At 34.2% G+C, this 12976-nt stretch overlaps 1 protein-coding gene across 1 annotated transcript; it reads left to right on the forward strand.

Moving 5' to 3' along the window:
- Nucleotides 1-4809: 4809 nt before the first annotated feature.
- On the forward strand, nucleotides 4810-12630 carry LOC147411822 (KH domain-containing protein At5g56140-like). The gene is made up of 7 exons (XM_086452794.1): nucleotides 4810-5148; nucleotides 6149-6234; nucleotides 8855-9000; nucleotides 10055-10171; nucleotides 10280-10396; nucleotides 11740-11883; nucleotides 11983-12630. Exons 1-7 carry the CDS (start codon nucleotides 5021-5023, stop codon nucleotides 12130-12132), a joined length of 888 nt encoding a protein of 295 aa, XP_086308920.1. The 5' UTR covers nucleotides 4810-5020; the 3' UTR covers nucleotides 12133-12630.
- Nucleotides 12631-12976: the final 346 nt, after the last annotated feature.

Here is a 12976-nt window from a genome sequence, read left to right on the forward strand (position 1 = left end):
TATTCTAAAATTAAAATACAATATTTAATACTTAGATTTTCAAGTCAATGTAAAATAAGTTTGTTTTCATTTTTTATAGTCAAATATAGAAATATACTACCAAAAGAAAAGAGTCCAAGAAAACCTACAAGAGTCGGAAAGGAGGAAAAAACACATACAACCAATACAATGATCCAAAACATAAAAGCATAAGACAGAGAAATAAAGACACAAAGCTTCACCAACTTAATACATACAAGATCCCTATAAAACTAAAAATTATTGAAAATAAAATAAAATAGAAATAAAAATAAAACTCCTCTGTACTCTCCTTTTTATTTTTATTATTTACGTTCAATTTTATAACAGATAGACGGATCAACTTAACGATGAATTGAACCCGTTCAATCGATTATTAAAAAGAAAAGAAAAAAAGTAAGAAAAAAGAGAGCACATTCATTAATGATCTTCATGTATCAGGCATGACAACCAACTATTATACTCTTTTACTTTTTCCACTATAGATCTCGATTCAGTCTAACCATTTCAGCCTTTTTCATGTGAAAAACATTAGGTCGGACAAGCAAGAAATGATTGTCAACCACAAAAATCAATATATGTGGATCCTTGACGCACACACAAATCAAATGAAACACTAATGTATAAAATTGATCCACACATATGATCACAAAGCTTAATCATCGTTCAACGTCTTGACTCTTGACCGCTCCCACTAATTATTTTTCACAATAAAACAATAATTTGGTTTGGGGACTTTTCTAGTCTCAAACTACAGCTAAAGTGGGAAGAAAAACATAGGTTTAGTAGGTACCCATTTATATTTAGAATTCCTAAGAATTTTCTCCCACCTTTAACCTCATCCATACCATTTATTGAAATTAAAATCCTTTCGATTGTGTTTGATTGAGAGAAATGGAGAGAAGAGAAGAGAAGAGAAAGATCAAGAAAATAAATGTGTTTATCTCCATTTCTCTTGTTTCGTTTGTCAAGTGGGGAGAGAAGAGAAAAAAATTAGAGTTAAAAAAAAGGTGAGTTTTCTTTCGCTCCAAAAGTGGAGAGAAGAGGAGAGAAAAGGAGATAAACTCATTTAAAATATTTTATAATTTCAACTCTACCCTTAATCTATTTTTAAAGTATTTTAAAATTTCAAAATTGTCCCAACCGACAATCCAAACACAGCCTTATGAGTTTCTCTTCTCTCCACTTCTCTCAATCCAATCATAGCCTTAATAAAAGGTATCTTAATAATACCCCTATGCAGATTTGGTGATATATATTTGCTTTACCCTCAACAAAATGCAATATTAGGTTTACCTCCCGTAATCTAAAGTCAACTTTACTATTCGTTGAACAGTTGATGATTTAAGAGTGAAATTTTGATTTTTTTTTTTCTTTCAAAAACTTAAATTATTAAATCATTTTTTTTAAATATCACCATTAAATCATCAACAAAAATAATATTGACTTTCCATGAAAGGGTAAACCAAATCTTGCTTTTTTTTCTTTTTAGATCAATAAACTTATTTTTAATGAGTTCAGTAATTTGGCATTAACGAGATTTAAACTCAGGTCTCTGATATCATCACCCAAAAGCTTAACCAACTAAGATTTTGCAGGAGTGTAATCCGTAATCCTAATATCCTATATCTCACCTAGGGAAAATGACTAAATCACCCTTAAATCTATAGTTTTCTATATCTCTTCCTTAATCACTCACGGGGCCAAAAACCTCCCAACAACCAAACTTGTATTCTTGAGTGCATCATGTGTTGCTTTATTTATTTTGGGGATTCCAGCCCATACTATCTTTCTCCCATGCAACAGCCCTGGCCGATAGGGACTCGCCAACGTTGATCTTTCACTCGTTCCCTTTTTTAACTCAGCTTTAACACTTTCTAGTACCTCATACACTCCAAAACTACTTTGAACATTTCTTCAAAGTGGTCATCTTTGTGTCCTTTTATTCCTATTGGGTGTCCCCATCTCTATTATTCCATGTGTTTTTACAACATTCTAACCCCACCACGACCCCACCAACCCAACCACAAACAACATGATAAAAACAAAGAATCTTAATTAAAAAAATTAAAAAAAATGTAAGTGCAAATTAATAACACTTTTGATCTCCCCCATAGTTTGGAATAAAGACATGATCTTCTGTATGTCTGCTCATTTGAAATGTACAATAAATGATTAAACAATATAAAATAAAAGAGACATGTAAGGCTATGAGCACTAATGCAGGTTTGGATTACTGCTAAAGAAAAAGACCATTTATTTGGTTAATAAACAATTACAAATATTCACATGAGCATCAAAATTTGGTATTTATGATTTTTTTTCTTCTAATTATATTAATTGATCATTGGTTGCCATATAACATGGTATTCAAGTTCCCTCAATAATTTTTTCTTATAGTCAAAATCTTGAAGACTTGATTCTGGACAGAGAAGTAAGATTTGTTTAGCCAATTCCAAATCTTTGACATAAGACATTGTTTTTGTTATAGTCAATATTTTTTTTTTCAAATAAAAATAAAAATGGTTACCATGGTGCAAAGGGCATTAACAAAATCAATTTTCTACATATGATGAAGAAAAACAGAGCTCTCAATGGGTTGGGTTTAGGCCCGATCTATTGTGGATCTGGTTTGAGTAATATCATTAGTGTTGTGTAAATGTGTTGTATTTTGTTGCGCTACGCAGAGTTGTGGGAACGTAGGGGGCAGCGCCCCCACCGAGGGTAGGGTATGAAAAAGGCAATCATATAATATTTTCATAAGGATTTACATGTTTTAGTAATTCTTAGTATTATAAATAGAGATCTCTAGAGGTATAAAACTTATGAAAAAATAGTGATTATTCCTGTTCTATTTCATGGACGTAGGCACACTATTGAATCACATAAATCCTTATATTTTTTGTGATTGTATTATCTTTGCCCTTTCAATCTTTTTTTCTCAATTAGGCTTGTTTAGTTATCAGGTCGGGTAAAGTGGCTTAGTCTGACTTGATAACTTATGATATTATTATACATACTAGAAAATAATATTTAAAAAGCATCAATAATCCATAATAGGCCTAAAAACCGCAGACTCAACTTGGACATATGCTGTTTTGATTTAGCCCAGCCCCATTTAGTCTTTAGAAGACCAGACATGGAGTAGGATTTTTAAGCCCGAATAGTATCGGACCATACAGAGCTCAATACAAACTTGGGTCGGCCGACAACCTTTGAAAAAGAGATTGGCAACATTTATTGAAAAGGCAGTCAAGGGTAAGTAGGTCTTATTGTTCTTTAGTTGTTGGTTATGTTTATAGTATGGCTTTTAATTGGGTGATTTAAGACTACCCTTCCACATTTTGGTGAATATTTGAGATATCCTCAATAGTTTCAAATGGATGACATGCCCCCTTATCTCAATATTTTCTAATAGGCTATTGAAAATGATTTACATGTCCTTGTCTTCAATCTTTGTCCAATCCCCCATCCCTAGGGTTGTCAACGGATACCTATCTGATTGAATATAGATACATCCGAATTCGAATTCAAATCCGACGGATATTCAAAAGAAATTCTGAATTTGTATTCGATTCGGATTCAACCTCCTGATTATTTCTCAAATCTATAGAATCAATTTCAAAATCCCTCATTTCCAACCTCAAGAAACCCTCTTTTTTTTTTTTCAAACCCATTTATCAATGATCCATGAAAAAAAAAAAAAAAAACACCCTATTATTTTCTTCTTAAAACCATACATCTTCAACCTCTATTAATAAACTTTTTCTTGTTATTCATCTTAATTTGGTCTATCATAGGCTTCAAATAATGTCTTAGATTTCAATGGGGATATATGTTGTGATGGAGCTTCTTAAGCTCTTTTTTGTTTCAGTTAGAGAGAGAGAGAGAGAGAGAGAAACGGGGAGTTCTCTCTTATAATTGTCGAATGCTCGCCTCTTTCGTGAAGACTCTAATGAGTGGAGAAGATGGAAGACTTATGGTTTAGAATTTTAGATATTTTAATTAATAAAATCAAACGAATTGGATATACAGATATCCGAATTCATATGAAATGTTATTGAATATTAAAATGTATCCGAATTCGAATTCAAATTTCTACTATCCATTGACAGGCCTACCCACCCCGCCTTCTTCTTCTTCATTCTTTTTTCCAAAACAAGTCATTTCAACATCTTGGTTGAAATCTTTTACCTAAACTCAAACCATGAGATTTTTCAACCTTCAAATCCCAAGAACAAGATATAATTTTAGGGTAAATTGAAGTTGATGGGATTTTGGGTAAAAAAATTAAGGATTTCCTACAAGATGTTAATGAGACATTGAAATTGATGGATTGAGTAGACAAAAAATTACTTGTAATTAATAATGAAGAACTTGAAGTCCTTAATACAAGAATATGCGGAGTTCAGAATGTTTGGAATTACATGAGAGCATTCTTTGTTGGTATTATAACCAATATTTGGTAATGGATCATTCGTTGTATTACTATACCTTTCCTATTAATTGTGGGTTGATTATTCATGACCACAAATTGAATTTACAACAAATTTAGAAGACATAGCCCAAATGGGAAAAAAATCAAGCAAATCTTTTGCTGGAGGTTGAATATGAGGGCATTTAAGTCATTTAATTAATATTTATAAGAGAAGATAGAGGTCGAAGGGCATGTAATCAATTTAAAAATATAGGAGGGTACCTCTAATAGTCTCCAGAACATGAAGGGGTATGTCTAAATCACCCTTTTTAATTTCATAAAAAAAATAAAGAGAAGTTTATCAAGTTTTTCGGTGCTCTGACCCAAAAATACTAAAGTAGCGGGCAGAGTAATGAGAAAAGCTGTCGTTCGGACAGTAAGCAAAAGCTCTCTCTCTCTCTCTCTCACCAATTTCACCTTTATAAATACGAACATTTCCTTCCACCGACTCTCTATCAACAAGTTGTGGCCGGGATCTCGCCAGGATTCAACGCCATTTCGCCGGAATCTGGCCGAGATCTGATCATGTTGTCGCTGGAAAACATGTCCTCCGGCAGGTACATGGCCTATTCACCATCTCCATCCACAACACCTCAGTCGCCTCACATCTCTGGTTTTCGTTCTTCAGCAAACGCTCTCGTCGAGCAAGAGAAGTAAGATTGGAAAACCAAAACCTTGATTTTGTGTAAAATCAAGATGAAAGTAATTAATTTTCTTGTAAATCTAGAGAAAAATCTTTTTGTTTTTTTTTTTTTCTGGTCTCATTTTCTATCTTTTTTCGTGTTTAATTTGTTTGATTATTGGTTATTATTAGTTCTTACACTATCGATCGGCTTAAAATTTGCATTTTTTTTGGGGGGGGGTGTTTTGATATGTTTTTGGTACTTTGCTTGTGATTAAAGCCCGGAAAATGCTGAAAATTGACCTGTTTATGTCCACGTATTCGATCTGATCTAGAAATATTCATGTTTTAAGGATTTTATATCAGATCGTCAGAATTGAACTGATATTTTCGGAAATTAGGGTTCATGTCATACCTGATATGATCTGTCGTTGTTTTGGAACATAATACGCATTTTTTGTTTGTTAAGATGGTTATACTGAGTTGATTCACTCTCTTTTCAGCTCTGATGCCATGGAAACAAGTGAATTTAGGTTTTCTTTTGGATTACTTTATTTTGATACTGCAAAGTGATTTGTTTGTTCTGTTTCTTTCATTTGTCAATATCTTTGCAGCTGAAATTTCTATGGGATAGTTGTAGAATCATCGCTGTCCATCGTTATAGTAGTTATATGGAATGAATCTGCAGAAAAATCAATTATTGTGCTTTTTGGGAATGTATTTATTTAAGAGCATTTGCCATTTTTTTTTCAATTGTTGCCTTTGATGATTTTAAGCCATTACATTTTAATTATCAAAAAAAAAAAAAAAAACTCTAAATTTAGAAGTTATGTATTAGTCCGTTCTTTTTAGTTTTTTTCTCTCTCTCTCTCTCAAATCTGTACATAATAATATGTAATGTAACCATATATTTAGGTTTTCATATTGCAGTGTTATCAGGTTTATAAGTTTTGTTCATTTTATTACTTGTTTGCAACCTATATTATTCTGTAATCAAGTGTATTTGACAGATTCAAGTATTTATTGGGCAGGTATCTCTCTGAATTGTTGGCTGAGCGTCAAAAGCTCAGTCCTTTTTTGCCAGTGCTCCCACACAGTTATCGGTTGTTGAACCAAGGTGAGTTTCAAAATCATATAGTTGGATGCATTCTGAAACAATGCCCATGGATAGAAAAAGCCGGTTCATGCACTTTCTTCTTTTGAATTTGTTTCCATTAATGTCACCTTTAACAAAAAGTGTATTGTTTTTTTTTTTTTCATCAGTTTCAATTATGCATGTACATTTGAATGGCTTGAAGTAGAGAGTATGTTTCATTTGTTTTATTTCCATGTAACTTCTTGTTTATATTATATTCATTGTTGCTAGTTGGACACATAATTCAGATATTGCAGAGGACAATAGTGGTTTCGAAACATGTTTCTATTTTTCTAGTATGTGTTTGTGAGTTAGTGGCATATATGGCCATCCATGGAACACTTTACTAAGTGTTATTGTGGATGATGGAGGGTGTAACATGATTTTTTTAAACCAAAATTTTCACCCTCCATCTTGTTAACTGAAATTGTATTAGTGGAGTTTGTTGAAACATGTGATTGTCTTTAAAGAGCTAATATGACGGGTAAAAGAAATGTGAGTATATTGAAGTTTGCGACGATGTGTATGTAGTAAGACAATGGAGTTTCCAGTTATAATGAATTTGCACTGATTATGAATGGATAACTGTTCATATTCAAGGAAAGTGCCTTGGTGGATATTGTTTGTATAGATGTAGTGTTGGTACTTATAAAAAAAGGTGTAGGGTTGGTAGATGACATTAGAGATGGAGCAAATTGAAAACTAGAACTTGGAAGGCTATACTAGAGAGTTAGGGGTTTCAAGTTTATTAGGGTCAAAATAAACTATGCAGAACTTGGTGTAAAAAAAAAAAAAAAAATCTAAGGATGAAGCACTAGTTAAGATCAATGATCAACCAGTTCCTTTACGAGGTAATTTCCTTTATTTAGATTCAGTTTCATATAAAATGGAGAAATTTGTTAGTAGGTGACTCCTAAAAATAGTGATGGATGTATAAATTGAAGGAGAATCTTCTTAGTTATGTGATTGGCATATATCAATCAAACCGAAGGAAATTTTTTTATTAAAAACGTAATCAGACTGGTCATGCTTATTGAGTTGCTTGTTGGGCTATTAAGAAACAACATGTTCATAGAATGAGTTTATCAGCAATGACAATATTAAGAAGGGTGAGTAATACAACTAGGAAAAAAAAATATTGGAAATGAGTAAATGCTCGAGGGAATATGTCCACTAGTAGATAAAATGAGGAAAAGTATGAACTATGGTTGAGGAATGAAAAGACCAATATTGCACAATTGGAGAGAGTTTGGTGCAAATTGAGGGCTCTAAAATTGTTGGAGGAAGATTGTAAATGATATGGATGGGGTGGTGACTAAAAATATGAACGAACACATATTGATTGTATAATGCAGTTCATCATCATTATCGAAGCCTTACCCCAAAAATTTGGGGTCGATTGAACAAACCTTCTTCCTCCGTTAAATCATGTCTAAAGCCATGTCTTCTGCTGTTGCAACTGTCTTCATATGCCTTATGACTAGTGATATGGTTCATAATAGGGTTAATGGCGAAATAGAATTTATGTTTCTAACCCTAGTAATCAGGATAATTTGTCAAAAATAATGACTCTTACATGTTAAATTTAAAGGTATGGAGAACGCTAACTACGTTTGTGGCCTACTGTGTTTTCATTCCAGTTTGTAAGGCCTAATATTTCAATGCGTTTCCATCCCACAAAAATGTTAAGGAAAATGAACCCGACTACTACATAAATCTAATGGGCCACAAGAATGTTAATGAAATGAACCTGACAACTACATAAATCCAATGGGACTTTATCGAGGTAAATATTGTAGTAGTCAGGGTTGATACTTTTTTTGTTTGTTTGATAGATATTTTTGTTAGGAACTTCAATCCAACATAAACCAGATTGTTATGTGCATGGATAGTTATGGACCAAGGTTTGCTACTTGACTAGATTAGCATTTCTTCGATAGGCTGGTCCTCTGATCCTGGACTTAAATTCAAGGTTTGCTACTTGACTAGATTAGCATTTCTTTTTTAAAACTCTGAATTGAGCGCCAAGGAAAAGTCTATTTCTAAATACATATTAAAAGTTCTTCCTGACCTGATTTAATAAATTGTTTTTTTTTTTGGGTAACCAATCAAGTTTGGCGCCAAAAAATTTTCAGTTCTCAGGCTTGTCCATTATCATCCTTCTCTTTGCCTTACCCTGTTATCCTGATTGTTGGGGTTGGCAATGGGAATCCTATTTTTCCATTTTACTTGTCCGTATAAAAGTTTAAAAATGTGAAATTATGCAAAAAAAGAAATAAATAGAGAGGAATTTAGAAATTTATGTTAATCATTATTCTCCTATTGTTTGTGGATTTATGTTACATATCTTCAGTTGACTTATCTTGAATTATTAACATTGTTTATTAATTTTTCCTGCTAACATCAAATAGAACTAAACCACACATTCATTTCTATTCTAGGTTAAATTTTAAAAAATATTTAACTTTCTTGGATGGGGCTGAATTTAAATTAACCCATTCGATTGACCCATGCTTGTCCATTTTGTGGTAACTGCTGACTAATTTCGTAACTAATGCTAACTGGTGTACATCTTATTCTTGAAATTGACATTTTGGAGCAGAAATATTGCGTGTAACCACATTATTGCGAAATGCATCAATTTTAGACCAAAGTGGGCTTGAACAAGCTAGCCCCCTGACATCTGGAGGATTATTTTCAAATGGAGGAGCTGATATGAGTGGATGGGCGTCAGCATTTCAATCAGAAGTATGGATACTAACCATTAACATAACTTCTCCATCTAATTTTACTTCTCTTCAGAAGCATTCCTGACTTAATTTATTACAAACAATGCTAACTTGAATTGCCTTAGGTTGCGTTTGTTATTTCTTTTCTACTTTCGAGTAACTTCTGCAGAAGCAGTTTGGGAGAGTGACTTTAGCAATAGTGCTTTTCGTCAACAAAAGTTTGTTTGGTAATGTGGTTTACAAAAGTACTTGAAAGAAGAAAATGGCTGGTCTGAGAATCCACGATCAAAACAATAATCATTTTGTAGTGGGTAGATTTTGAACCCACAATCAGTTTACAACAAACCTACTTTCTACAAATACAAAAGCCACTAACAAAAGGCGATCAGTGTGTGATTTACTCTGAAATCAAGTTCATAAAATATATACTACTATGACTGAACGAAACACACTTTTGAGATTTTATCTACTCTTGCCGAGTCAAGAGTAACAGACTTTCTAACCATGTTACCAAACTCAACCTTACATGAGTATTGGTGCTTTTAATTTCCACTTTTGCTTTGGCTGGCAGTCTGTCTGGTAGATTTAGTTTGGGAATCCAGCACCAATGTTATCAGAAAATGGACTATGTCCTTCCATTTTGTCAGGAGAAAATGGGTAAGCTACTATATCTTCATAACCTTTCTTCTGGTGTGAAGTTGTGATGCCTGCTAGAATGGATGCAGGAGCGTCAGACAAGGATTAGTTTACCATTCAGTGATGCTGAGACAGGGATAATCCCTTCGTAGGCATGGCTCTACTTTATGGGAATGACTAAACCTTGTGGGTGACATTTGAAAAAGTTCAGTGTTCTATGTCCATGATGAAACATCTGATTGGAGTGTGTACAGGACGCAAAATTCCACGTGATTGAATGTGCTAAAGGCCACTGTTTGTGAATCTTTTCTAAAATGTTGGCATTTTTTTTTTCTTGGCTGTGTATTATTCTTTCTCTTGGGTACACCCAAGCTGCTACCCCCACCTTAATTTCTTTTTTGATCTGCTTGATGACGTATAGAGTTGTAATTTTGCAGAGGTCCTCGTTACAGCCCTCACCAGCTCAAAGCTGGCTTGGATCACAAGGTAGCTCATCAGGTCTTATTGTCAGGAAAACAATGAGGGTGGACATTCCCGTAGATAAATACCCTACTGTATGTAACAACTTCTTGCTACATTGTGATAATTCCAGATGTAGTCATGGAAATATCTTTTCTTTCCCAATAAAATGCATGCTCTTAATTGACAGCCTACTATTGCAGTTCAACTTTGTCGGGCGCCTCCTTGGTCCAAGAGGGAACTCTCTTAAGCGTGTGGAGGCAAGTACTGAATGTCGTGTCCTCATTAGAGGGCATGGAAGCATCAAGGATCCCACTCGGGTAATGATTGTATTGCTTTATCAGTGTTTCTGGTTTTATCTTTGCAAGGTGCACCCATGATACATGCAGACAAGCTGAAATGCCAAAGGCTATTCTAAACGCAAACACTTGCACTTAGTAGTTTTTAAAAAACTTGCGCTAGGGCTTTTGTATTAACTTTTATCTTGCCATGCCATGCAGTTTCCATGTCCCTTGAAAGAGTGCTTCATTTCATTGTGTATTTCTATCATGCAAGTTCACATAAATGCACACTCTCCATTGGGCTTATATGCATATAAATGCATACTTGATTAAATAAACAAATACTCGGTGACGTGCATATGCACGTATATTATAAATAAAGAAAAACTTCATTGGAAAGTGAACTTAAGTGCTCCTAGAACTCCAAGAGCATTGTGGAGATTTCGATCAACACAACTCTTGGAGGTTTTTTTTTTTTTCTCTACATAAGTGTTGGTTATCTCACCCGTTTCCTGAAAATATGGATTGGGGAAAAGCCAATTATCGAGAATACAAAATTTAGTTCACCATGGACGCAAGTCCCCTAATAAATGGGCCCTTGTAACACCCATCTAATTGCTTCGGATGAGTAACTATGTTTTGGGCCTGACATGCAATCATCTATTGCCTTCTAACCTTTCTTTGTAAAGTTTTTGATTGCTGCTTTCTGATACATCTACAATGGATTGTTCATAATGCATTATATCATTAAGATTATGTAATTTATTCCATATCATTTTAGATGCTCTTTTTCTTTGTAATGTGCCTTGTGAATATGCATTGCAATCATCATAATGTATGCCTTATTCTCAACTGGTTGGTGTTAGCAACACGAATCTGATTCTGCCATTCTACTCTTATTCAACTTCGTAAAGCATAGCTGCTCTTGTAAATTTTAGTTGGATCAGTATGCATTATTATGCGACTCAAAGAGTGTTTCTCCATTTTAGCAACTTTAGCACAGAGTATATGGGTAAGATTCTCACCACCATCTATCTTTATGGATGATAGAACCCAAATAATGAGAATAAATGCTTTTGGTTATTTTCTGCTTATTAGCCTTAGCTGTCCCTAAATGTGCTAAAGTTGCACTGCAAATAGTGTGAACACTTGAGTGGCACATATTTGTAGTATTATATAGCTTAGGATTCCAAATTTAGCAAGTTCCTTAAGCCATATCTTGATATCGTCCTGGTTAATTTGTAAAATGATGAAATAGCCATACTGAAAAAAAATGTTTGCCATTTGCACTTCATATATAAGATGTATGGAAGACCATATTTTCTGTTAATCTATTTATTTATTTATTTTTATAATGACAATGTGATTATCTTCTTCCACAGGAAGAGCTGATGAGAGGGAAACCGGGTTACGAGCATTTGAATGAGCCCCTCCATATTCTCGTTGAGGCGGAACTGCCAGTTGAAATAGTTGATACTCGCCTTCTGCAAGCTTGTGAGATCATTGAAGATTTGCTCAAGCCTGTGGTAACTTTTCCTTCCCCAACCCCTATTATCCATCTTTTTAAGACCATTTAATTTATGTTTCACAATCTTCCTTGTCTGTCTGTTTTTTATTACATCCAGGATGAATCTCAGGACTTCTTCAAGAAACAACAACTCCGAGAGCTAGCAATGATCAACGGCACTCTACGTGAGGAGAGCTCGCACATATCTGGTTCTGTGTCCCCCTTCCACAACAGCCTTGGTATGAAGAGGGCTAAAACAAGGGGGTAAACTATGATACACTCATCTAATTGGGTCTCTTTGGAGCTATGTTAACTTTTGCCTGTGCCAGCTAATCCTCATGTGATAAGGGCCGCTGTGCTGGCATATGACCCGAGATTGCCATCGGGGCACTGGCAATGGTTCATGTCAGTTCTAACTTGTTTCCATGTGAAGTGTGTTTTATCTGCTATTCAGGGTTTGATGATGATACATAGGCAGTGGAAAGCCATTTTGGGTTTAGGTTTGCATCTTTTTATTGTTTTAGCATGTTTGGTTGGACATAATCTCTCTCCAATATTGTCCCCTTGTGTTAATGTCTATTAAAAGCTTGTGATGACATATAGCCATTGGTGTTGTGGAAGAATGATTAAGGTTTGGTTTGCGTTACAAAAACTGAGGAAAAATGGCTTCCCTCCTATTGCTGTTACCGGCTTGGTATGAGTAGGAGTGATTTGTACTCCCAAGTGTAGACTGAATGGAGTTTTTGTGATGGCATTTTTTTTCCTATTGTTTTCGTCGTCAATTTTTATATTTTCTCCTTTTCTTACTTTAGTTTTTCCAGTAATCCCGGGTTTATTGCATAACTGGTATGCTGTCAAATCGAAACTCTCATTCAATGATAAAATAAAGGATTAAAGCAGTTTGAAGGACCTATATTGTGAATTAATTGACAAATTTGGCTTAAAAGGCTAGAAAAATGAGTTTTATACACTTATCAAAAAAAAAAAAAAAGAGAGTTTTATAGACATTTTGGCCAGTACAGAGTCCATACAAATAATGCAAGAGTTTATGGGTCTCATTTTGACCCCAAGTAGAGGAAGAAGATGACCAATAAATTTATAGTGTTTCGCTG

This window comes from Akebia trifoliata, chromosome 1, assembly GCF_017979445.1.
Source record: "Akebia trifoliata isolate Shusen 1 chromosome 1, ASM1797944v1, whole genome shotgun sequence".
Lineage (NCBI taxonomy): Eukaryota > Viridiplantae > Streptophyta > Magnoliopsida > Ranunculales > Lardizabalaceae > Akebia > Akebia trifoliata.